Genomic DNA, 27,417 nt, shown 5'->3' on the forward strand with positions numbered 1-27,417 from the left:
GAGATCCTCTGGTTAATGACACCAGAAGGACTAAATGCTAACTCTTCCTCTCATGGGGATGCTATTTCCCTGCTTCCCATCCTCCCTGAGATTGAAATGTTTATGGAATGAGCGCACAAATGAGCAAAGGAAAGACTCTTCCACTTTCAGATGTAGTCCTCAGTTCAGCCTTTACCATCAGACAAAAATAGTTGGGGTTCTCCAAGCAGACATGCTTTTCTTATCTTTTCCTTTCTTGCACTCTATCTTAGTGGTCTGTGTTTATCAATTATCAGACTTCTTTACAATGACAGCATCTATAAGCACTGGCTTATGCGCAGTAGACAAGATCAACGCATGAAGAGTACATTTTCACAGGGGCCCCAAGCGCCTTCCTCTATTATCCCAAGTCCTCCTGAACCCGAAACCCTCTCACTCAGATTTTTCAGCCCGCATCCAGCTCTCACCCGGCATCTTTGGGTGACAAAATCTTTCCGGCTGGCCTGTTCACCTTTGACTGGAGGTCTGAACCCGGTTTGGGGGTAGGAGGCATCCTTCGACTTCCCCCTTTCAGTCTCTAGTAAAGCAGAAAGGGGAGTCCAGAAAATGCCAGAGAGTCTTTGAGTGTGTCTGTTGGCCTCCTCCCGCTCTTTCACTCCATCCGCCTCCATTTTTATGGAGAATCTACGATGACCAGCCGTGTGAGGTATCCATATTGGTAATTATGACACGCACGGATCTTGGAGCTCTTGAATATTCATGAGGGAAGCAGAAGGGCCAATGTTAAAGAGGAGAGAAAAAGCAATTCATAAATATTTATAGAAGCAGGCCCACGTGCTCCAAGGAGGGCTATGAATGTTCACCAAAGGATGACGTCCAGGCCCTGCGCGTGCCAGTTGGTCCGGTGCCCGAGCGCGGGCGCGTCCCCGGAACCCGGGCGCGAGCACGGGGAGGGGGCGGGGTGGAGGAGGGGAGCGGAGCCGGGCGCCGCCGGAGCTGCGGGGGGAGCGCTCGCTGGCTGGCTGGCTCTCCGCTGCCGCTGCCGCTGCGCTGCGCTCCGGCCGTTCGCCGCAGCCCGTGGATGGGGGTGTCCGGCTGAGCCCCGGGATCCGCCTCCCTCCGCCAGGACCCGCACAGGTGTGGTCGCAAGGGGCAACCTTAGTCTGGACCCAACCCACTGCCAGGGGTGGGGTTCGAGTGGGGGTGGTGAAAGAGGTCCCGGGACTCCGGATTCTCCGAAAGGACCGTCTGGGGGCGCCGCACCCTCCACATCCCCAACTCGTCCCATCCCGGGATTGAAAAGAAAGCCCAGAGGCCGTCCTCCTGTAGGGAGAGCGACCGGGACGCAGCCCCAGGGCCGAGAGACGTGGGATGATGAGACTTCAAGCATCGTCTCAGAACATGGGCCCTCCGAGCCAGGCGTTGTGTGTGTGTGTGTGTGTGTGTGTGTGTGTGTGTGTGTGTGTAGAGGTAGGCCGCGCGGCATGGGGTTCCGGGGAGCCGGGGAATGCTGCCAGACCGTGCCAGAGCAGTGTGGACAATACCTCATTCCAGGACCGTTATCTGGCCACATTACCTTAAACGCCCCAGAATTATCTTCATCCCTAAAAACCGGACCCCCACCCGGCTCGTGCCCCTCCCTAGGGTGTGGAGTGTTTCCCCAGATGGTGCATTCCTGCAGTGTCAGAACCTCTGGCAGCAGCTGCAGACGTTGGGGGAGCGATTGTTTTACTACACAGCAGGTCGGAGAAAGGACGAGTGTGGTCGTGTAGTGGTGTGTGTGTTGGCGGCGGGGAGTGGTGGTGGTGGGACGCGCTGCGGTCCTCAGGGCCCAGGACTCTGGAGATTGCGGGTTTAACTGAGGAGGTGTTATACAACCCCTTTCTTCCCTCTTGCCTTTTCCTTCCCTCCTGGCAGCTCCGACACTCCTTGACTCCCCTTCCACTCCAGCGTCCTGGTCTTACTTGACCACAAGGGCAGTGGAGTATGTGTGAGGCCTGAGAGGGATGAGTCCGACTTCCATGCATCACCAGCCATTGTACTGCCTGAAGGAGCCTTTCTTTACCCCAACAGACTGGTTGTGGGCCTGCGGGCGCGGGTTAGGGGATCTGAGATGGAGGTGAATAGAGCCAGCAGCAGGAGGAAGGACGCCGAACCACGAAGGGTTCATATGCAATGAAATATTCTCTTTCTGCCAAATGTGCAGTTGGCACAAACGCGTACACTGGCTGGGGTTTGCTCAGGAGCCGTGGGAATCTGATGGTGGATTAGCAGAGGGCAGGTTTTAGGGATGGATGTGGGGGGCCAAAGAATGGATCTATAGAGCAAGTAATGGGAAGCATGGGTCGGGGTATGAAATGGGGCTTGTGTGGAGGTGCAGAGGCCCAGCAGAGGAGGGAGGCATGGTGAAATCTCTACTGCTCAGCTCAGCAAAGCAGAGACTGATAATTTGTACGGCAGCCCCAAGCTGCAGCTAGTGCATCATTGTGGTGCAGGGAGAGGCTTTTATGTTACCTACTGGGTCCCTGTTAAACTCCTTGAATGTCTTTTCTTTTCAAACTACACCATCTATTGGAAACCAAAATAAATGGAATAGATATAGGACAATCAAACTATAGTCCTGCGCTCTGTTCTATGCTAAAGAGAAGAAAAAATGACTCTCCCATAATTCCTTCTTTAATACCATTTTTAAAAATCTATTCACTTTGGAAGTATAAAGAGAGTATAGCTATTACTTATATTAACTCGTGTGTGTGTGTGTGTGTGTGTGTGTGTGTGTGCAGGGACCAAATCCAGGGCTTTGTATGTGCTAAGTAAGTGCGCTACCACTGAACTACACCTTAGCCCTTAACCCTGACTTTGGAGGGGAGGAGGGCTTTGAGATGAGCTGTGACTGAGCATAGGAACAAGTTGCCAGGAAGGAAGATTAGAAGGTTGTTTCAGACATTCTAGTTAGGGGCTGAAGGCACCCAGCTAAAAGAGAGCAAAAGAATGGAGGCAAAAGGAAGGAAGGTAAGGGGGCACCGTTGAAAGGCTTGTGCCAACCCCAACCCAGAGGATGCCCCTCTTCCCCACTCCTTGAGGGTATGGTAGAGCCAGTTAGAATGCTTGATTCTCATCTCCTCTGTCACAAATGCTGGGTACAGTTTGGGTACTGAGTGACCAGATTCTCATTTAGGCTTTCAATTTTAGCTGCATCTCTAGCTGGTCATTCATGCAGTGCTTCTTGGCTCCTTGACAGTGTGTTGATAACAAGCAATCTGGCTGTATTATGGATTGTTTCCAATACCATGTTTCTGGACTCTGGATCTTGGTGTTCATTTCTTTTATAATTTCCTAGATGAATCTATTTCTCTAAAGTCTGCTTGTACTGAGGATAGAATAGAGAGACCAAAGATTCAGGAAACCTGAATGAAATGAATTGAAAAAAGCCTTAGTAAAAAATCTGCCCAGGTTTTTTCATCAATACTTCTCTCATTTGGTAAGCATTCTGAAACATCATACATAGACTAATATGGCAGGGATAATTTTTTTTGCTTGAAATGCTCTTGTGCCACTTTTTTATGTAAATAAGTTATCCTGGTGTTCCAAGCATTGTTGACATTTATTGAACACTTTCTGTTTTCCACACATTGTGCTTAGCACTTCAAAGACAATCTCATTGATCAGTGAAATAACCTTGAAAGTAAGCACTATCTTAAATCCCATTGTACAGATGGCAAAATTGGAGCACACGGAGGCAGATAATTTGCCCAAAGTCTTACTCCAGTTAGGAGTCCAGGGTTTTGTTTTGTTTTGGTTTTGTTTTTAAGTCTTCCTCATGAATTCTTTTTCTTGAGAGAGTGAGAGAGAGAATTTTTTTTTTTAAATATTTATTTTTCACTTTTCGGTGGACACAACATCTTTGTATGTGGCGCTGAGGATTGAACCCGGGCTTCACGCATGCCAGGCGAGCGCGCTACCGCTTGAGCCACATTCCCAGCCTAGGAGTCTGAGTTTTTAACCATTACTGGATACTATACTACCTCAATTAACACAGATCCTTTGACTATAAAACCTTCTCTATTCTCTATTATACCCTGAGATATTTTCTAAACTAGCTTTTTTTTTTTTCTTTTTTGATTCTCAGAGATGATTTTCTTCCTCCTTCTTTGATGAACTCTTTTGGTGTTGTGGAGAAACCTATAATTCTTCTCTGAATTGTAGAAGATAAACGAAGAACTCCTGACTAGCAATTAGTTCTGAATTGATCTAGAGCTGTGTGTGCAGTGTGATGGCCACTACCTCCATGTGGTTCCTGGGTACTTGAAAGGAGCCTAGTCCAAAGAAGCTATGAATGTAAAGTGCACAATAGATTTAAAAGAACTGAATATAAAAATGTAAATTAGCAGGGCTGGGTTGTGGCTCAAAGGAGGAGCGCTCACCTAGCATGCATGAGGCACTGGGTTTGATCCTCAGCACTACATAAACATAAAATAAAAGTATTGTGTCCACCTACAACTAAAAAAATAAATGTTTAAAAATGTAAATTAGCTGAACCTGGTAGAGTAGTACACACTTGTAATCCCAGCTTCTTGGGAGTCTGAGGCAGAAGGACCTCAAGTTCAAGGCCAGACTGGGCAGTTTATTGAGACCCTTTCTCAAAATAAAAAAAGGGGGGGGGCTGGGGATGTGGCTCAAGCTACCGCTTCTCAAGCTATCGCTCTCGCCCTGGCATGTGTGGGGCGCTGGGTTCAATCCTCAACACCACATAAAAATAAAATAAAGATATTGTGTGTCCACCTAAAACTAAAAAATAAATATTTAAAAAAGGGCTTAGAATATAGCTCAGTGGTAGAACACCCAGTTTGGCTCCCGAGTACTGGAAAAAAAAAGTAAATTTTCTCATTAGAATTTTTAATGTGGATTATGTATTGAAATGGAAATACTTTGAAATTTTGGATTAAATAGATTACTAAAATGTATTGACAATTAAAATGATTAAGGTATTAAGATTAACTTCCAAAGGTGTTGACTTTGCTATAGTAAATGAGGAAATCAGAATTCACATACTCACCACTCAGCTAGCCATTGGCAGGTCTGTTGTCTTTTTTTTTTTTTTTTTTTTTTTAATGGTGTCAAGGATTGCTCATGGTATAGGGATCTTGTACTTCTGAGCTACATTCCCAGTCCAGGTCTGTTGGCTCTTGAGACTGTGCTCTTTCCAAAATAAAAAAAAAAAAAAAAAAAAAAGGGGGCTGCTTTTATATCTTTTTATATTCCAAAGTCCTGTCATGTTGCCTTTGCAAAATGTAATGCTGAAGTTTAGCTGGATGCCATGGTAATTACTTAATCCTAGCAAAACCCCAGTAAGAACCATCTCACCTACTGCCCTCTGCCTTGCTTAGAATTCTAGTTTTTTAAGTAGAGATGGGGGATGGGAACTCCAGACAAAATGCTTAGCTTTTGTTACCTGGTTCTCCCTGGGGTGAGAGTCCAAATGAAGCCTCTAACTGAATCAGTGATCACAGAAACCAAGAGAGAAAAGACGGGTTGCCTTCTGTGTTATAGGAAAGAAAGTTGAGCATATAGAGAAGGATGTGATAGACAGCAATGCTTGTGGGAAACTGTATGTGGGGACAGATCATTTTTCAATGAGCACGCATTGATTGATTGCCTAGCCACAGGGCAATCTGTGTGTGCTAGGAGCCATGGAGGATATCCGGAGGACATCTCTGTGCCCTCGAGGAATTTAAATTAAAATTGGGAAGAGACACGGAAGTTAGCACAGAAAGATAAATCACAGTTTAAGACAGTATGTGAAAAAAGGCAGCAAAAGGGTAGAAGTCCCAGAGTTTTGAGGAAGTGGAGGGAAGTCTAAGTGTGCAGCTTCCCAGGGTGCAATGTCCAAAAAGGATATGGAGTCTGATTTTGGAGCTTATGGGTAGTTCACTTAATTCATTCCTGTATTTCTAGGTATATGTTCTGCATCTTGGAAAAACTCAGGTAGTTGTCAGAAAATCTCAATTACTGTTCTATCATTCTCTATTATTTATGGTTGAAGGTAGTAATATTCAAAACCTTAGGCCTGAGCATGTTTCAGAATTTAGATTATTTCAACTTTTGGAAGGCAGATAGAGTATGTATTCTCAGGTAACAATATTATTTATTTACTTATTTATTTAGTGCTGGGGATTAAACCTAGGACCTCACTCATGCTAAGCTCATACTTTACCACTAAGTTATGCACCGGGTCTGTCTAGAAACTTAATACTCCGCAGCAAAATGCATTGAATGGGATACATTAAAACCCAATCAGATTTATGTTCGTGTCAATCAAGTTTTGTTGCCAAATGAGTTGAGGTCATGTCAATCTTTGTTACCAAACAAATTGTGAAAAACTTTCAGTTTTCAAAGCAGAGCCCCTGGCTAGAGATGTGGACCAGTGGCAACAGCAACATCAACAACAGCAATAACAATATGAATGTTGAACAATATTGGCATTTATTATCTGCTAACCACTTTTTTTTGGAGGGAGTATAGGAGATTGATCATAGGGATGCTTTACCACTAAGCTACACCTCCACTGCTTTTTACTTTTTATTTTGAGACAGGGTATCACTAAGTAGTTGAGGATCTCACTAAGGTGCTAAGGCTGGGCTCAAACTTGGGATCCTCTTTTTGGATGCCTCAGTTTCCCAAATCTCTAGGATTACAGGTGTGTGTCCTCAGTTTACTGCCAAGCACTGCTCCTTTAATCTTAAAACAACCATTGGAGTTGGGCACAGTGACTCTTGCCTATAATCCCAGAGCCTCCGGAGGCTAAGGCAGGAAGATTGCAAGCTCGAGACTAGCCTTAACAATTTAGTGAGGCCCTGTCTCAAAATTTTTAAAAATAAGGGAGAATGGTGGTGCTGGGGATGCGACTCAGTGGCTAAGCACCTCTGGGTTCAATCCCTGGTACAAAAAAAAAAACAAAAAACCATTTTATGTAGGTCCTATTATTATTGCTGTCTTGAGAAGAATAAAAGGAAACAGAGAAGTTAAGTAACTTGCCTAATGTCTGGCCCAGGAGCTGCACACTTAACCACTATGCTTTGGAGCAGAAAATTGGAAGCAGGTGTATTTCCAAAGTTCACTCTATTTAGTTAGTAGTATCAACGTACATAGCGATACTTGAACTCCTGAAGTGCATAGCAGTGCACCGATGCCAGTATTGGGGAATCTTTGTTTTCTGAGGAATATGGAGTAATAGAATATGTGCTTATGGGTCATAAAAGTCCAGGCCAAATTCACATTGCCCTGTTTATTTCTTCCAGGAAAACGAATCTTGAAAGTTGCTGTAGTTGTATTGTGGTGCAAGAATGGAGGCCCCACTGGTGAGTTTGGACGAAGAGTTTGAAGACCTTCGGCCCTGCTGTTCTGAGGACCCGGAGGAAAAGCCCCAATGTTTCTATGGCTCATCTCCCCACCATCTAGAGGACCCCTCCCTCTCTGAGCTTGAGAATTTTTCTTCTGAAATAATCAGCTTCAAATCCATGGAGGACCTCGTGAATGAATTTGATGAGAAGCTCAATGTCTGCTTTAGGAACTACAATGCCAAGACCGAAAACCTAGCTCCTGTGAAGAACCAGTTCCAGATCCAAGAGGAGGAAGAGACCCTTCAGGATGAGGAGTAAGAAGTCTTGATTCCCCTTCTCCTGCTTCAGGAGAGAATGCAGTAGTCTGGGATCCTTAACCTAGAGCTAGTTTCTGCCCACATGTTTATATGATGCATTACCTATTTTTATGTTGTCAGTGCGACAGTGCCCTGACAATTGCTGACATTGCTGATAACATTTACAGTTATCTGCAGAAAGCTTTCTTAGATTGAAATCTTAGAGGAATGAAAGAAATTAGTTAGGTTTTCTTAGATACAAAATGAATTATAGGAGCAGAGAAAATTTTGGAGTCTAGTTAGTAGATTGCTTGCTTTCCTCCCTCCATTATTATTATTATTTCTTCTTCTTCTCCTTCTCCTTCTCCTTCTCCTTCTCCTTCTCCTTCTCCTTCTCCTTCTCCTTCTCCTTCTCCTTCTTCTTCTTCTTCTTCTTCTTCTCCTCCTCCTCCTCCTCCTCCTCCTCCTCCTCCTCCTCCTCCTCCTCCTCCTCCCTCCCCCTCCCCCTCCTCCCCCCCCTCCTTCTTCTTCTCTTCTTTCTTCTTCTTTCTTCTTCTTCTCTGTCTTTCTCCTTGTTTGTTTCACATATTGGGGATTGAACCCAGGGTCTTGTGTGTTAGGCAAGCAGTTGATAGTACTGCAGCCCTAGCCCTTTTTGTTTTTTATTTTGAGAGAGTCTTGCTAAGTAGCCCAAGTTGGCCTTGAATTTGGATCCTCCTACCTCAGCCACTATAGTAGCTGGGACTATAGACATGAATCACCATGCCTAGCTAGCCAGGTTTCTTTTCATTAGTGGTAATGCATCCAGATATTAGAAATAGAACCAGAAAAGAACTAGTTAACTGTGATAGAGGAATTTATATCATTGGACCAATTTGCCTCCATAACACCAGAATGACAAAAGTTTCAAAATTGGTTATAACCCCTGAGGCCTGGAAATTTATCCTTCAAATGTTAAGATATGTCCAAATAAAAAAATCATTCAATTAAACTGAAAGCTAAGGGAGTTCTTGAACAAAATAAAGGTGAAAACTGGGTGGTGTAGTTTTGAGTATGCACATTCCTTGGGTCACTTGCTAACTACAAGTAACAGTTGTTAAGGAAAGAAATCTGAGAAAGAATTGTCCAAGGTAGGAAGAGAAAAGGGTAAGCCCATCACATAAATTAGAGAACTGAGGACCTGGAGGAGAAGCCCCGGTGTTTCTATGGCTCATTTCCCCAGCATCTAGTGGACCCTTCCCTCTCTGAGCTTGAGAATTTTTCTTCTGAAATAATCAGTTTCAAATCAGCAAGTAGAAACAAGAAGCATGAATTCTTAGTAGAGATAAAATATACATTAATAATTCTCTAGAAATCACATGAGAAATGTCAAGTAGTTGGTGTGAAAGTTTGAAACAACTATGCTAGATTGTTTTTGTTTTTTTCTTTATTTTTCCATTTTCTTTTTTTTGGGGGGTTGTGGGGGTTGAGGCAGGGAATCAAACCCAGGTCCTTGCACATGCGGGGCCAAGGCTGTACCACTGAGCTATACTCCAAGACCAGTTTCTCTTTTTTATAGACATGTGTGGGACGAGTTCCCACACATGGGGTAGGAGGCATATTCTAGAGGATCCTGACTATATTTGGGAGAGATTTGCTTATTTAGTGACTACTAAGACTGTACTTCTATGAATACAGGAGCTACCTATGTCTCTGTCTTTCCTATTCACTATTGTCCTCACTAATACTGTGTGTAGTTTGTAGTAAGTGATCAAATGATATTTTTAATGAAATATTAAATATTATATGTAAAGGACAAATGATAATAGCTAATCTTATAGTTCTGAGTAAGGTATTTCTAGGCCCATACCATTTCCTTCTTTTTAATTAATGCTAGCCTGAGGGCATGATCACAGAGAACATTTTACTCTGGTGACCATACTATAACTGTGGGCTGTGTGTTTCAATTCAATTTTAAATTTCCTACTGATTCTTTTAAAATTTTGAGCTTATTATAATTTGCTCAACTTCTGTAAGTCAGAAAAAATGCTTAGAGGCTTTATTAGATGGAGTATACATTTTTTTTTCACTCCAGTGCACCAGGCAATGAACTAGAAACACAAAGACTATGAATTCTAATTTTTGTACTCTCACTAATTCCTGTGTGACCTTGGGCAAGTCACTTAACTCTAGTTCTCATCTTTGAACCTCTAGAGTTTAATCTTGATGAAGCGGGTCTAAGGACTTGCAAAGAAACTGATTTCTTCCCTCATCCAGGTTGTGTTCTGAAAATGGCATTTTAAGATGCATCCCATTTCTATGGCTTCTAACAAATCATTTCCCCCCTATCTAAACCCTTCCTCTGGCTCATTAAGGGTGAAGGCCCAGTGAGCAGGTTCTTATTCTCTTTTGGCACATTAGCAAAGGCCACTCAATGTTAATTGCCGTCACATGGGATTATGGGTCTTCCCAGCCTGGTTTTTCTGACTTGACTGCCTCAGCTAAGAGACTAAAGGTGGAATAATTCCTTAGAGATAAAGTGCGATTTGAGGGCAGTGTAGAGCAGAGAGAAGAAAATTTGACCTTGTACTTTTTAGGCATTCAGTATATTTAAAGCCTCTTTATAACTTAAAATGAAAATCAGAATTTAATTACAGTTTTTGTTTTACAAACTCTGTCCAAATATTTGCAATTATGACAAAGTAAAGGAAAAAGATGATTTGATATCTAATTTGGTCACAAAACTCCACTAGTGCTATTGTTTTAAACATACTCGGGTTTAGTATTTAGAGAGATGTTTCAATCTATAAATGAAGTGTTGTGGCTGGGTTATATCTAAATACTAGAAGCTTAAAACAAAAGCAGGGTCCAACACCACCAAAAAAAACCAAACCAAACCAAACCAAACAAACAAAAAAACTTGATAAAACTAATCTCTTTAAAGATAGCACAAAGGGGCTGGATGCAGTGGTACATACCTGTAATCCCAGCTACTCAGGAAGTTGAGGAAGGAGGATCACAAGTTGAAGGCCAGCCCAGGAACTTAGTGAGAATCTGTCTCAAAATAAAAATAATAATTAAAAAGGACTGGGAATGTAGCTCAGTGGTAAAGTGCCCCTGGGTTCAATCCCTAGTACTGCAAAGTAAATAAATAAATAAATAAATCATAAATGATACACATTGATATACAATGATTTCCTTATTCTGGTAGAAGTTTTGATTTCTTTTGGAACTGTATCAACTTTGATTTCAGGGCAAGGAAGTTCTAGGAGCGTTAGATTTGAGTACTGTATATATCTGCTTGGTTTTTAATTCAGAAAGTAGCATTCCAGAATCTCTTCTTTCTGTTTGTGTGACCACCCTGTTTTCCTTTGCCATAAAACATGGGACATGACATTTAGAAACTCTTAGAGGCTACTACAAAATGGGAATGGACAACCCTCACCCTGCCTCCTGCCTCTTAGCTCTCTTACAAGTATACCCTGCAGGCAGAGAGGCCAAAAATTTGGGAACCATGGCTATACCCTGTTCTTCAGATAGAATTAATGGGTTAAAGATGATGTTAAAAGTAAAGTCCATGCAAAAAAGAAATAAACTGCCTGTTATTTTTTAATTTATTCTGACTTGTTATACATGATGGCGGAATGCAATTCATTTCATATTACACAAATAGAACACAATTTTTCAAGACACTTTACACAAAGTATTTTCATACCATTCATGACATATTCTTATTTTCTTGCTGTACTAAGTATAGAACCCTCTATCACTGAGCCACATCATAGTCCTTTTAATGTTTTTTGAAAAAGGGTCTTGCTAAATTGTTGAGGCTGCCCTCAAACATGCAATCCTTCTGCCTCAGTGCCTTCCAAGTCCCTGGGATTATAATTGTGCACTATTGTGCACAGGTTGACATACTTATTTTTATTTTTAAATTTTAATTGGAATTTTATTAAATATATGGCTTAATGTGGGACACCTTGATAGACTTTATTTATTTTTAAAAAAATTTTTGGTAGTTGCTAGATGGACAGAATGCCTTTATTTTATTTGTTTCATTTTTATTTGGTGCTAAGGATCAAACCCAGTGCCTCACATGGTAGGCAAGTGCTCTGCCGCTCAGCCCCAGCCCCAGCCCTTAACATACTTTAAATTGAAGACAAGTAAATGACTTAAGAGATAGTAAAAGCTGATAACTGTATTTTTAAGAAAATATAATTATCTTTGTAGAGGTTCAGTTTTCCCATATAAAGGGCAGAGATGGTGTTGATTCTATTTAAACATTTGAAAGATCTAAAAAGTTGAACAAAGGCTAATAATTTCGAATTCCTAAACAGGAACTACAAAAGTGCACTCATGTTAACACACATCTAAGTGTGGATTTTTACTATACATAAAACACTTCGCAAGAGAAGTAGCCACATAAGAGAGGATTAAACGGAATGGTACCTAGTTGGTATAATTTTTATTACCCTGTTAAGCTGCCTACTGTATTGTCAGAAATAGGTGTGTGTGTGTGTGTGTGTGTGTGTGTGTGTGTGTGTTCATTAGAACTGATACAGCCCTCAGGGCTCTGTTGCCAGTTCCAGGTCCTGAAGCTCTTTGTACACTCCTCTTGACACCCCCACTCTGCTAGTTTGCTCATACTCTGCCAGCATCCTTCTCCAATGCCCAACACTCAGTAGTAACATGTTTAGTCAATTCTACAGGCACCTACGCCTAAGCTATAAAATATGCACGTGAAAAACCTTTTCTGTGATTAAGAGGACTGAGATAGTAAATTGAATCTCCCATGCCAGGGTGGTGTAATGATAGGAATTGAGGCAACCTGTTTAATCTCAGTTCTTTGATAAATGATAATGTTGGTGGCTTGCAAAAATCTTCTTTCTCCGAGATAAGAGTAAATAAGCAGGATACTTCTCAGAGAAGTGAAGAAAACCACTTCCAAGAATCCTGCTTATGATGGAATATATATCCTTTGTGAGGAGCAAAACCCTTCCCATTCTCTTCTTTACAGAATGCTCCATTGCCTCTCTCACCACTGGCTCCTCTGTTTCCATGGCTGTCTGCCTACCAGTATCCTTCCTTTGCTTTCTGTGGACTCTCCCATGGGCTGAAGACCTACACAGAAAGCTGTTGCACACCCTGTTCCCTCTGCTAGTCCTCCTGTAGAATGCCAAAAGCATAATACTTGGAATATTGTATGTGTGGATTTTGTAGGCAAAGCCAGTGTCTAGACTGCTGTTCTAGGTTGTGATTTGGAACTTGGCATGTTATTCTGATGTCCATGCCAATGCCATCATATAGTAAATCACAAAGAGTTGAAATTGTTAAGTGGTTAGGGATATGAACTCTGTTGCCAGTCTGTCTGGGTTTGAATCCTGCCTCTACTATTACTGGCTGTGTGAGCTTAGACAACTTAATTAGCTTCACTGTTTTAGGTTCTCATACATCTGCTGTGTGGAGTTGTTGTGAGGAATGAATGTCTCAGTCCTCATAAAGAGCTTAGAAGAGCACTTGACTTGTAGTAAGTGCTCAGTAACTGTTGACTGCTGTTGTTATTGTTAAATGGGCACTGAATCAGTATGGGAAGGATATGCAAGTGATTATAAAGAAAGAAGAGATACTTTTATCTTCAAAGTAATTTATAGACTTAAAAGGATAAAAAAAAAGTATACCAGAAAAAAAAAAAAGAAAGAAAGAAAAGAAAAGGAGAAATGAAAATGGTTTGAAATCCCAAGGAGACAAGGTTTAGGGAATAGTCTAGAACTGAGAATTAGAAGATAAAATTCAGAATATGCCAGTGAAGGCTTAGCAGAGAAAAGTAGGCACTCCCTAAATAACGTGAGAGAGTCCCCCATTGTCACTTCAAGCAGTCTCAAGGTCACTGGAAGGTGTGCTGTCCATAAAGATCTCAGCTTCTATCCAGAGCAGGAGAGGTACAAAAGACTCCTGCCTATTTTGGGCTTTGCTGAGTCTCACTTCTCCAGGCATTTCCACAGGGACAAATCTGAAGGTCAGTTCTTGTGTACATGTTCATTCTCCAAACAGAAGGATGTGAAGAGGAGTACAGACCTTCCCAGTGGGTGTGGTGCCTAAGAGCTTTGACAGGGAGATAGCAAATCAAATTTGCATCTTGGCTCTAGGATGCTAATGGGACTTAGATTAAGAATTAGCCTGTATTGATGCAGCTGTAATAGTTCCTGATGGACATTGGGATATCATCCATGGTTTAAGAAGTATCCTCTGAAATTCTGCTGAATAGTTGTCTAATAAGCACTTGCCCAATTCTCTCAAAGCGTTTTTTATAATGACAGAAAAATAGCAAACAGATGCTTCAAGCACTGCCATTAAATTCTATTTCCTTGGGTTCCTTTTGTTTCATTGCAGTTGCATGCATTGTATACTAGGAAAACCTCTTTGCTTACATATCCATATATTATGCGTCATTCCCGATTTTTTATGTTCATAGCACCTTCCTTCTGCACTATTATTTATCTGATTTCAAGTGTCTGTGCCCTGATTTCCATATCTATGTATTTTGCACTGACCCTTTCAGCATTTGTTACAACATAAATTTGATCCATATGTATACATTTTAAGTGGCTCTTTTTATTAGATTAGTATATCTAAAAATTAAATGCCTTCTTTTATCTTGGTTTTGCAAGTATCACTCATGTTTGACAGATACAGGCACCTGCAGGGGATATTGCATAAAACCCTCATGTATCATCATCTAATAACTCAAGTAATGCTGGTTTCCATGGGTTACTTTATTAGAAGCTTGGTTTATTGATCTACATTAATCTTTTGGTGTCAATTACTTAATGAATAAGTGATATGTGAGTGTGACTTCAGAGTTTTCCCCCCAAAGACCTTCATCTTTACCCACCCAAACTAATTGTGTAGACAGAAGTGTGTTTATTGGTTCCTTTCTCATGTTTACCTTAGAATATCCATGATCTACACTTAGCCTCTACATTACAAGAGGGCAGGATCCTGGCTTCTGTGGGCTCCCTAAAACATTTTGGATAATAAGTGAGAATTCTCAATATTGGCATTAATTCATGATTATGTAGATTGCAGGTCTTCGAAATTGAAATATCTATAAACTAGATGATAAACCTAACTTTAATGAGATTCAGCTAAAAAATCTGTAACCATCCCCCCCATTAGCGCCCCCCCCCCCCACCGCCTCCATTGTCCATAGGAAAGGAATACAGGAACTTCCTTGGGTCAGAGAATAAGCTCTTTGGTTCCGGTGCAGATTAATTTGCAAGGCAAGAAACTAACACCTTTCAGCCAGGCTCCATGCTCTGGGCTCTCTCTCCCCTAGACGTGCCTATAATTCTGTTTTCCAGCTGCTCTCTCCCTGCTTGCTGGAAGGCAGATGATCTCAGCCTGGCACACACAGCAACCTCTCTCCTGCCCTGGCCTGGCTCTTCCTTCCTCCAGGCAGGGCCATGCCACAGATGTGTGCTAATGAGAGCTTCTCTTTGTTTACAGGGTTTGGGATGCTCTGACAGACAATTACATCCCTTCACTCTCAGAAGACTGGAGGGACCCAAACATCGAGGCTCTGAATGGCAACAGCTCTGACACTGAGGTACCTCTTTGGAGCCCTCTATTTAGCAGGGCTTGGGAAGATGTGGAACTCAGAAAAACATCCAGCAACTCAACAATCTTCGACAGTAATAATAGCTCAAAATCATTACTGGAGGGCTAGGGTAGTAGCACAGTTGTGGGGTGCTTGCCTAACACATGTGAGGCCCTGGGTTTGATCCTCAGCAACACATAAAAACAAATAAATAAACAGACGATATTACTGTATGTATATATGTGACTACATGACCAATATGACTCTGTAACGTGTACACTCAGAAAAATGAGAAATTATATCCCATTTTGGTATGATATATCAAAGTGCATAAATGCATTCTACTGTCATCTATAACTAATTAAAACAAATTTAAAAATTAAAATAAATAAATAAATAGAATTTTTAAAAAAGGTATTGTGTCCACCCACAACTAAAATTTTCATTTGAAAAAAATCATTACTGAGAAAGTAGTGTCATCAGATTCAATGGGTCTGACCAGATATGGAGAGGGATAAAAAAAAAAGGATAAGGGGACATCCAGTGTAACCGAGGTGATTAAATGGTTATATATGAAAAGTGTAAGTGCAGGTAACATCTATTTGTTTATTTCTTTAGAGGGCTGGGGATTGAACACAGAGCCTCATACATACTATACAAGAGTTCTAGCACTGTGCTACATCCCCAACCCAGGATTCATTATGAAACTCAACCAAGGGGACAATTGTATGCCGGGACCAGAGTCATACTCCATGGTTTCTGATGCCAAGCAACTAAGTAGCCTAAGGGCTTTGAATAAATAGAGGACTCTCACTCTGAGTTGATTTGCATGGGTTATGGGGAGTGACCTTTCAGAAAATCCAATTGCCCCTCCTGGCTAAATCTATATATAAGATGAATGGTTTTAGTAACCAGAATATTTTGGACTGACTGACTTACGAAAAACAGTTATTTATTCCCCACATTTCTGGACACTGGAAGTCCAAGACGAAGACACTGGCAGATTCAGAGTCTGGTGAGGGCTATGTTCTTGGTTCACAGATGGCATCTTCTTGCTGTCTTCGCATGGCAGAAAGGACAAATGAGCCTAACTAAGCCTATTTTATAAGGGCACTAACCCCATTCATGAGGTTCTATTCTCATGACCTAATCACTTCCCAAAGGCCCTATCATCATCATTTTTTATTTTGCAATGAGGTCTCACCTAATCTACATCAATTTGGAGGTTAGGATTTTGACTTAAGCTTTTTTTTTTTTATTCAGCCCATCATAAAAGATAAAATAATTTAATGGCTCAATCCATGTTAAAAGCCAATTAGAAAAAAAAAAAAAAAAGCCAATTTCCGCCTTGCCTGGTTTTCTAGTTTCAGTTGCGAAGGAAATTTGTCAGGAAGTTCTGACATAGCCGAGTGGACTCAGCAAATCATAAAGGGAGGTGGATCTAATCTTCCTAGGTATTCCAGAACTGAATCCAAGTAAAAGAGCAGGAAGCAGATTCCCCTTACTGGGCAATATATGTGCAAATTATTGCTCAAAAAAGCATAGCAAAGAGATCAGGTTTTGGCTGATTTGTTGAAAAGGTGCCTGTATATCATTTTAAAGTCTTCTTTAAGTACTCAGAGCCTCAAGGATTCATTGACTTGGGCAGGTAAGATGGTGACTTTGCTAAAAGCCTATTCCACACAAGCACAGGAGGCCACATCATAGGTTCTGTTTTGAATTCTTGCCTGCTCATTTTCTCTTGCAGTGCCTATATGGGTAGTGCTGAGTTCTTACCCAGAATGCAAAGGAAAAGGAGGCAATAGTGGAATAAATCTAGTTACTGAAATTAAATCAGTTCTTTCAGGGTGCAAAAGGCAGATTTTGTTTTGTTATCTCTTTGGCCACCTTTCCAATTCCTTTTGCAGATTAAGCCAAAAAGATGTATAAGATAGTCTGTCCTTCTGAAGGACTCTAATTTATCCTCATTTGCAGATTTCCCTCAAGAGAGCTAATATTTCAGGATGAATTGAGCGACCCTGGGAAGGATGATCTTGAGCTCTGCTTTGTGGAGTTCCTCTATCCAACCCCTGGGAAAAAAGACAGGGTAGCAAAAGAGGGTGGAGGAAGGGTGTTTTATTTCATCCTCCTTTATTATCTAGATTAATTACAGTAGAAGCTCTTTAACTGACCTCAGTTTAAATGACTCACTAGGTTAATCGGTGCTCTGAATTCCTTCTGCAAAATGTACCAACCAAACATGCCAGTGCACACAGCTGGGAGGCTTCTCTGGAGCGAGCCCTCATACCTTCCACTTGGTACATTTGGCAAGAATGAGTTGTATGCTCCCCAGCCTGTTCATAGCTTGTCTTTGTGACTACAAGGAAGTAATTTAGTTAAATATTATAATACTGTTGAATTGAAACTCCAAAATCAGTCATTTTTGCTTTGTTAAAACTCAGAGGGTCAGAGATGTACATATTTTAAGAATCAAAGGATACTTTTTAAATGATGTAAGTATGAGCCCCTTGCCTTGTCATTCCTTACTCTGTAGTGGTGATCACTTTTAGCTGCTTTTTGTTTGTTTGTTTTCTTTTTCTTTTTTGCACAGAGATTCAATTTTTCTCCCCCTCCTTTTCCTCTCTCTCTCTCCATCTTTCCTTTTTTTTTTCCTTTCAGTACTGGAGATTGAACCCAGGGGTGCCCTACTATTAAAATATAAATGCTATGTAAATTATAGTGTACAGTATTGTTTAGGGGATAATGACAAGAAAAAATATCTGTACATGTTCAATCTAGATGCAATTTTTTTAAAACTTTTTTTGGATCTGTGGTTGGTTAAATTTTGAAACAGAAAGTCATGGGAAAATCTGGGCAGTTGTATTTTACAGGTCCTAGAAACATAAGGCAGGACATGCCACATGGGGTCACCTAGGGAAGTACCCTCATCAGTCCAGAGGGAGAATGGGCCAAGGGAGAGCCACCACCTTTAGGGAAGTTTTCTTGGGAAGGTGTGAAAAGTTTAGGGTTGGATAGTTTGAATAATTTTAGTGGATGTTATACTATAGGGGCGGCCCTGAGTCACCTGGTACCTGGTCTGGGATGACTATTAGTGGAAGAATTTTGCTTCTTGGGATGTACTGGCCAGATAGAGGAGGTGTGGGTCTACATTAGCTAATTTGCATATCAATCTACACTGGCTAGTTTGCATATTGAAGGCACAATCTCAGCGGAGTCCTTTGCAGTCTCTAAGAATTGAATAGCCTCTGGAGGGACAATTTCTCCCCACCAGAAATGTTTCTAAAATGTCAAAGCACAATATGCAGAAAATACAAACATAAACAATAACAATACAGTGATTTTAAAATCAGACATTCTATCCATTCAGTATTTTCCTGGAAAATGTCCCTGCCTGTGCCCTCTATATTCCTGCTACAAAGTGGTATGGTTGCCCACTAGGTCAGTTGCACAGTTATTGCCCTGGAAATTCCCATCACCATCATTCTGGAGATTCTTCTTGCTCTTCTCACCTGTCCTTCAGTGGCCACAGTTCTACCTTTCCCATATAGTCCCTATTTCGATAGAGGGGAGGGGAAACTATATATATATATATATATTTTTTCAGTTGTAGATGGACACAATACTTTTATTTATTTATCTTTATGTGGTGTTGAGGATCGAACCCAGGGCCTCATACATGCTAGGCGAGCGGTCTACCACTGAGCCACAACACCAGCCCAAGAAACTATATTCTTAAGGAAGGAATGAAAAGAAATGTTTTAGAATATACAAAAACATCTTTATTTACCTGACCTGTTATATATTTGAGTGACTGTTATATTTGGTAGATAATTATTCTGGGTTGCAAAACAATTTACCCAAAATTCTGAAGGGTAAATTGTTCCAGCTTTCAGTTGCTGATGAAAAGCCCCAAATCCACTTCTATTTCTAGTCTTTCTAGAAGCTTCGAGTGTTTTCATTTTTGTTGTTGTTGTTGTTCTGGGTTTTGAACTCAAAGGCACTTGACCACTGAGCCACATCCCCAGCCCTATTTTGGATTTTATTTAGAGACAGAGTTGCTTAGTACCTTGCTATTGCTGAGGCTGGCTTTGAACCCATGATTCTTCTGTCTCAGCCTCCCAAGCCGCTGGGATTACAGGCATGTGCCACTGTGCCTGGCCTTCTTATTTGAAATTTTACAATAATGTGCCATAGAGTGAGGATTTTTTTTTCATTATGCATTGTATTATGTTCAACGTGGAAGCTCATGACTTTTAAATTCTGGCATGTTTCCTTGTGTTATTTTTCTGAAGGTTAATTATTTCTATCATCTGCCTCTATGTAAATGAGTACACAGTTCTCCTTTATCATATTAATGTAATGAATTACACAAATTAATTTTTGAATATTAAATCAACCTCACATTCTTGAGATAAGCCCAACTTGGACACGATGTAATGTCCTTTTATTTTTTAATTTTATTTCTGTACCTTTGTTGAGGATGATTGGTATAAAAATGCTGCACATATTAAAGTATATATTTTCCTAAGTTTAATATATGTGCACATCTGTGATACCATCTCTACAATCAAGATATTGAACATATTCACCATCCTTCCCTCTCACCCCCAATTTTCAGGCTTACCTGCTTTTTGTTGCTAAAGAGTGGCAGAATTTTCTAGAATTGTGTATACCTGGAAGCATGCAGTATGTACTTTAGGAGGGCTTACCTTTTAAACTCAATGTGATTAGTTAATTAATTAATTAACTAATTAATTAATTAATTTCACAGTGCTGGGGATTAAACCCAGGGCCTTGCTCGTGCTAGACAATCACTCTACCACTGGGCTACATCCCCAGCCCAATATAATTACTTAGATATTCATTTATGTAATGGCATGTATCAAGATTCACTCTTTTTTATTGCTGTGTATTATTCTTTTGTATGGATATACCACAGTTTGCTTCTTCAGTCAACCATAGAGGAAACACTGGGTTGTTTCTAGATTTGAATAGCAAATAAAGCTGCTGTGAACATTCTCATCTAAGTCATTGTAAGGAAATATGCTTTCATTTCTCTTGAGTAGAAACCTAAGGATGAAAGACTGAGTCATGTGATCCATCTATCTTTCACTTTTTAAACTATTTTCTAGTTTGTTTGAGAGCTCCAGTTATTCCACATTTTAACCAACACTTGCTATGGACATTTTTAAAAATTTAAATATTCTAGTGAATGTATAGTTTTTATATATATATGGTGTGTGAGTGTATATATATTTGTGGGTGTGTGTGTTTTGTTTTGTGTTTTGGTACCAGGGATTGAACTCAGGGGTACTCAACCACTGAGCCACATCCCCAGCCCTATTTTGTATTTTATTCAGGGTCTCACTGAGTTGCTTAGCACTCCGGTTTTGCTGAGGCTAGCTTTGAACTCACGATCCTCCTGTCTCAGCCTCCAGAGCTGATGGTATTACAGTCATGCACCACCATGCCCAGCTAATTATATTTTATTTTGGTTTTAATTTGCATTTCTCTACTCATACAGGATGTTCAGTATCTTTTCAAGTGATTATTTATTAACTACATGTTTTTCATAAAGTATCTGTTCATCATTTGCCTTTTTTTTTAGTGGATTGTTTGGGTATTAATTATTGAGTTGTAATCGTTCCTTATATATTCTAGCTATAAATCCTTTGTGAGGATTTATATCATCATCCTCACCATCATCATAGTAATGTTGTTCTTATTTCGGTGGTGCTGGGGATTGGTCCCAGGGCCTCATGCGTGCTGTGTATGTGCTCTATCACAGTCTTAATCTCTAAACATCTTTTGAAGAACAAACATTTTTTAAGTGATGATGTCAAACTTACTGCTATTTTCCTTTTTATAGTTTGAACTTTAAAAAAATATATTGTCTAGTTGTCAATGGATCTTTATTTATTTATATGTGGTGCTGAGAATCGAACCCAGTGCCTCACACATGCTAGGCAAGTGCTATACCACTGTGCCACAATCCAAGCCCTGAACTTTTTATATTTAAGAAATCTTTGTTAAATCTTCATATAGAAATGCTGCCATTTTAGCTCTTATGTTTATGATTTTTTTCAAATTAGTTTATCTATGTGTTGTGAAGTAAGGGTCAAGGTTCATTTTTTTGCATACAACTATTCAACTTTTCCAGTACCACTTACTAAAAATATTATCCCTTCCCCATTAAATTGTTTTGGCACCTTTGTTGAAAATCAATCTATCAGTTATATGTGGATCTATATCTGGATTCTACGTTGTGTTCCATTGATATATACATATATGTATATAGATAAATATATAACATATGCCAATACAATATTGTATTGTTGAATGTAGCTTTATAAGAAGTCTTGAAGCTAAGTCATATAAGTTCTCCAACTTTTTTCTTCCCCCAAAGTTGTTTTGATTATTTTAGGTCCTTTTCATTTCCATATAATGAATTTCTATTTAAAAAGCTTGCTTAAGGGCTGGGGCTGGGGCTCTAGCTCAGTAGTGTACTGCATTTGCATAGCAAGCTCAAGACCATGGATTCAATTCCTAGTGTGCGCACAAATGCGTGCTGCACACACACACCCCAATAAAAACAAGCAAGGGTTGTGTGCTGGCCATAGTGGTGTCCACCTGTGATTCTAGAAACTCAGGAGGCTGAGGCAGGGGGATCAAAAATTGGAAGCCAGTCTGGGCAACTTAGGAGACCTTTTCTTAAAATAAAAAGGTGTACAGATGTAGCTCACTGGTAGAGTACCCTGGGTTTCTTTTCCAGAAAAAACTTATTGGAAATTTGACTGTGGTCATGTTGAATCTATAGATTAATTTATCTGTGTAGATCAATTAATTAAGTTAATATATTGAATGACATTAATTAATTTTCAAATATTAAGCCAACAGTTCATTTTTGAGATAAATTCCACATTTATAATGTGGAATTTGATTTGTTAATATTTTACTAAGGGTTTTTGCATCTATGTTCTTTTTTATAAATTTCTTTTGTTAAATTTCTTTTGTTGGAAAGGGCTTTCTCTGTTATCTGAAAGAGTTTGTGTTAGATTGGTATTATTTCTTCCTTTAACACTGGATAGACTATACCCAGTGAAACCATTTGGGCCTGGGTTTTCTGTAAAAAGGTTTTTGATTGCAAATTTAATTTCTTTAATAGGTATAGATTAGATTCAGATTTTATGTTTTTTCCTTAAGCCAATCTTTTAAAAAATTTTTTTTGTAGTGTAGATGGACAGAATGCTTTTTTTTTTATTGTTTATTTTTATGTGGTGCTGAGGATCGAACCCAGTGCCTCACACATGCTAGGCAAACACTCTGCCACTGAGCTACAGCCCCAGCCCAAGCCAATCTTGATAAGTTAGTTTTTCAAGGAATTTATCTATTTAATCTAAGTCATTGAAGGTATTGGCCATAAATTTGTTTATAATTTTTATGCATCTAAGGTGCATTAGTGATATTCCCTTTTTTATTCATGATATTATTAATTCATGTCTTCTCTCCCCACCCTGTTTCTGCTTTCCTTCCTTCTCTCTTGTCAGACTGTCTATGGGAACTATCTTTGGTTTCTTTGATTTTTTTCTATTATTTGTTCATTTTCTAGTTTGTCAATTTCTTCCCTTAATTATTTCCTTCCTTTTACGTAGTAGGGGTTTATTTTCCCTTCAGTAAGAAAAAATGTTTTAGCTTCTTAATGTGGATGCTTTGATAATATGAAACATTTTTTTAATAACAAACATATTAAAGCTATAAAATTTCCTCTTAGCACTGTTTTGGCTGAATTGTGAAGGGGTGTTTTTTCATCATCATTCAAGTAGCAAAATTTCTAATTTTCTCTTATGATGTCTTCTTTGACACACTTAGAAGTATGTTGCTCAATTTCAAAGTGGGGACTTTTTACAGCTGCCATCTGTTTTATTGCTGATTTTAAATTTAATTTTGTCAGGGAATGTATTCTGTGTGGTTTAAGTCTTTAAAATACATTCATACTGATTTATGGTTTCACATATTGTGCATCTTAGTTTATATTATTATATGCCATTGAAAATAATATGCAACTGTAGGTTGCAATGTTCTGTACATGTCACCAAGGTTAAGTTGGTTGATAGTATTATTGAATTCTTCTATATCCCAACTAGATTTTTTTATCCAGTTTTTTCAATCAATACCCAAGAGAGGAATATTAAAATCTCCAATGATTATTATGGATTTGTCTCTATTTCTTCTGTCCTCTTATTTTTTGTTGTATATATTTTGAAGCTCTGTTATTGGGTACATACACTGTTACAATTGTTATGGCTCCATCATGAATTGATTATTTTATCATTAGGAAATGTCTCTTCTTTATCTCTGCTAATACTCCTCTTAAAATATACTTTTTCTGATATGAATTTAGTGACCCCAGCTTTCCAATTTTTTTTGGGGGGGGGGTACCGGGGATTGAACCCAGAGGTGTTTAACCACTGAGGCACATCCCCAGCTCTTTTTTTTTTATATTTTATTTAGAGACAGGATCTCACTGAGTTGCTTAGGTCCTTGATAAGTTGCTAAAGCTGGCTCTGAACTTGTGACCTCCCTGCCTCAGCCTCCTGAACCGCTGGGATTACAGGCATGTGCCACCATACCCAGCTGTGACTCCAGCTTTCTTATGCATCATTTATAAGACATAATATATATTTTTTCCAATCCTTTTATTTCCCACCTATATTTTTCTTTATATTTAAAGAGTGTCTTTTGCAGAAACACATAGTTTTGGTTTTGCTGTTATATGTAGTCTGACAATATATGCATTTGGGGGGTGGATTAGTTCATTTGCATAATGTTTAGTTCCTTAACATTTAATATAATATTGGTAATTTGTGTTAAGGTGTACATTCTTGTACTTTTATTTGTTTTATCTGCTTTTTGTTGTTGTTCCTCTGATCCACCTTCTCTCCTTTATTTTGGGTTAATCTAATATTCTTTGGCATTCCATTTTGTGTTTTATATAGATTTTGACCTGTACCTCTTTATATTTTTTTAGTGGTTTCTCTGGAGATTACATTATACATTATTAAGTTACCATAGTATTTTTATAGTTAGTCCTCTTCACATAAAATATAAAGCTTGCAACGTGTAAGTCTATTCCCTCCATCTTTTATGTTGTTATCATATATTTTATTTTCAATTTGTGTTACAAACTGCAGAGCACAAAGTTATTTCAGCTTCAGACAGGTGTCTTTTAAAGAAATTGAGAAAAGGAAAAAAAATTTAATATGTCCCTATGTTTACCATTTTTAATGTCCTTTAATTCCTTTCTATAGATCCAATTTCCATCATTTTGGCCCCCCAAAAAACCTTTTACAGGCTATTTTGTAGTGTAGGGCCACAGGTGACAGATTCTTTCAGCTTTCATTTATTCCATGTTGTTCCCCTCTTTCAAGAACCACACAGGCTTGTACTGCCTGTATCCAGTGCCTGGAAACAATTGACTCATAGATTTTTGTCCAGATGCGTAGTTGTTACTTGGAAATGGCTTAAAGAGGCCATCTCGGATCTAGGGCTATAGCTCAGTGGTAGAGCACATCTGAGCAGGCACAAGCCCTGGTTTTAATCCCCAACACTGAATGGGGAGAAAGAAAGGATCGCATCTCTTCTGGTTTTCTGGAATTCTTTTATTCAATTGTTGGGCTTTTGGAACTGATCTTCTGAAAATTTCCCCTCCCATTTTCTATCTATTTATTTTATTTTACTCAATGAGGGGACTTCTCAACAATATTTAAAAATGCAAATATTGTGATCATACTTCTAACTTATACTACCTCCTTCTGGTTTTTTTTTAATGAATTTTTATAAACAGCTCATGTTCAAGGACACAGTGCTGTCCATTGTTCTTGAGGGCAATCATGATAGTTTTTAAGCAGGGGTTTTGTCTGCCCTCAGTATTGCTCTTGATTTCCCCTTTCCACATATTTGCTTTAGTAGCCGCCTTTCATCTTGCGATTTGTTCTCATGTATCTGGCAATCCTTGGGCATCATTTTGTATTTAAAAGTGAGGCACTAGGGCTGGGTATGTACCACAGTGGTAGAGCCCATGAGGCTCTGGGTTCAATTCAAAGAAGAAGGAGAAATAGAGGAAGAAAGGGGGAGGAGGAGAAGGAGAAGGAGAGAAACGAGGTCCTAGAGGGCTGAGCTCTTTCTGGGGGATTAGGCCTTGTTTCTGCTGGACCACACTGTCCTTGAGTGAACCTTAAGGACTTGGTTGTTGTTTTTGGAGGTCTTGAAGGCTGGCATATGTCTGTACTCCTGCAGCATCCCCAAAGAGTGTTCTCCAGTGTCTTGAGAATAGGCCTGGTTGCCAGGGTCCTGGGAGCCTCCTAGGGAAAAGAGGCAGAGGTCTCTCTGGTTAGTCTGTAGATTGTCATTTAGCCCTTCTGATTTTGATAAGAACCCTCCTCCTACTTTCCAGTTGCCTGGCATCTTGAGTCTCACAAGTTCATCCTGCCCAGAGTGAAGTCTTTTCACATGAGTTGGGAGAAAAAAGACCTGTGGTCCAACCGTTCTTGATGAAGAATCCCAACAAATCCTCATCTTTTTAGCCCTGCCCCTCTAGGCCACCTTAGGCCTCAAATCCCCAAGACGTTTAACATCTACTCCCCAACCCCCAGTTCCTGCCCCCAGGTTGAGCCCAGAAGCTCTCTGCATCCCTATCCCTTTTTATATTGTATTTTGAGACAGGGTCTCCCTAAATTGCTCACACTAGCCTCAAATTTATGCTCCTCCTGCTTCAGCCTCCTGAATTGCTGGAATTACAGGTATGTGCCACCCTGTTTGGCCCTTTCAACATCTTTAGTGCAATCTGATGGCCTTCGAAGCTTCCTCCCACGGGGCATGACTCTCTATCTGCTGGGCCAAGGCTGGTCGGTAGCATCTGTCTTTCTCCAGTTCACTTTGTCCCTGAGGGATAGTCTTTCTTGGTACCTTTATTCTCACTTCAGTAGGATTTAAGGAGGAAGAGGAGAAAACTATGGTTCAATCTTCCATGTACTGTCTTTCTACTACAAAGAAAATGGGAAATCATTTTTAAAATTAAATTATACCTGAGCTCAGTGGTGCATACCTGTAATCCTAGCAGCTCAGGAGGCTGAGGTAGAAGGATCATAAGTTCAAAGCCACCCTCAGCAACTTAGTGAGGCCCTAAGAAATTTAGCAAGACCTTATCTCAAAAACAATATATATATATATATATATATATATATATATATATGGATTGGGGATGTTGCTCAGTGGTTAAGCACCCTGGGTTCAATCCCCAGGACCTCCCCGCCCCCCAAAAAAAGTTGTAATAGTTATAATGTAGATGCTGTAAGAAATATTATGTAGAACTCTGCTCAGCAGTCCATCAGAGAAGCTTGGCTTTATATGGGATATTGGTAAATAAATAAATGTGCATTTATATTTTAGGTACAAATAATATGCTCGAGCTCTATCTGTATTATTAATATTATTATTTAATGATTACCCACTTTGGATTGGTTCTATGAATAAATTTATTTTGTTTCTGACTGTGATATTAAAATCTTTCTCTTTTTGCAGCGGGGATACCAAGGATTGAACTCAGGGGCACTCAACCACTAAGTCACATTCCCAGCTCTATTTTGTATTTTATTTAGAGACAGGGTCTCACTGAGTTAATTGCTTAGCTCCTTGCCATTCCTGATGCTGGCTTTGAGCTGGCGATCATTCTGCCCTGCCGCCCAAGCTTCTGGGATTATAGGTGTGCGCCATCGCACCGGGTTTAAAAGTCTCTTCTGGTCCTTATAACTTTCAATATCAGGCAGTACTTGTCTAGGGCAAGAGAAAATGGAAGTTCAGGACAGGAAGTTACATCTTTCTGTTCTCAAGAAGCTAAGTTATTTGTGGAGGTGGGACTGAGTCTAGGCGATCACAGCACTACCCTTCAGTCCTCTCTTTGTCATTTGTTCTTTAAGTCTTTCAATAAATATTTGTTGGCCACATGCTCTGGAGCATCTTACTGTGGGAATACAGAGCCTTTGACTTAACCCACACAGATGTTTCCTGGTTGTTCACAAGCATAAAAGGGACACAGTTGCCCTTTCCTTGGGTTGGGTACATATTGATGAGTTTCTTTTCTTTTTTTCTACTTTTTGTCTGGAGGTTTAAAAAAAAAAAAAAAGAATTGCTCAGTTTTGTTCAGGGAGGCAACCAACCATGTGAATCA

At 39.9% G+C, this 27,417-nt stretch overlaps 1 protein-coding gene across 1 annotated transcript in view; it reads left to right on the plus strand.

The window, feature by feature from the left end:
• Window positions 1-949: 949 nt before the first annotated feature.
• Fez1 (fasciculation and elongation protein zeta 1) overlaps window positions 950-27,417 on the plus strand; it is a 45,497-nt gene continuing 19,029 nt past the window's right edge. The window contains exons 1-3 of the mRNA XM_076843589.2: window positions 950-1,116; window positions 7,278-7,633; window positions 15,101-15,200. Of these exons, the coding sequence (XP_076699704.1) occupies window positions 7,323-7,633; window positions 15,101-15,200 (411 nt within the window). The 5' untranslated portion in view covers window positions 950-1,116; window positions 7,278-7,322. The remainder of the gene's footprint in view (window positions 1,117-7,277; window positions 7,634-15,100; window positions 15,201-27,417) is intronic.

Source organism: Callospermophilus lateralis, chromosome 2 (assembly GCF_048772815.1).
Source record: "Callospermophilus lateralis isolate mCalLat2 chromosome 2, mCalLat2.hap1, whole genome shotgun sequence".
NCBI lineage: Eukaryota > Metazoa > Chordata > Mammalia > Rodentia > Sciuridae > Callospermophilus > Callospermophilus lateralis.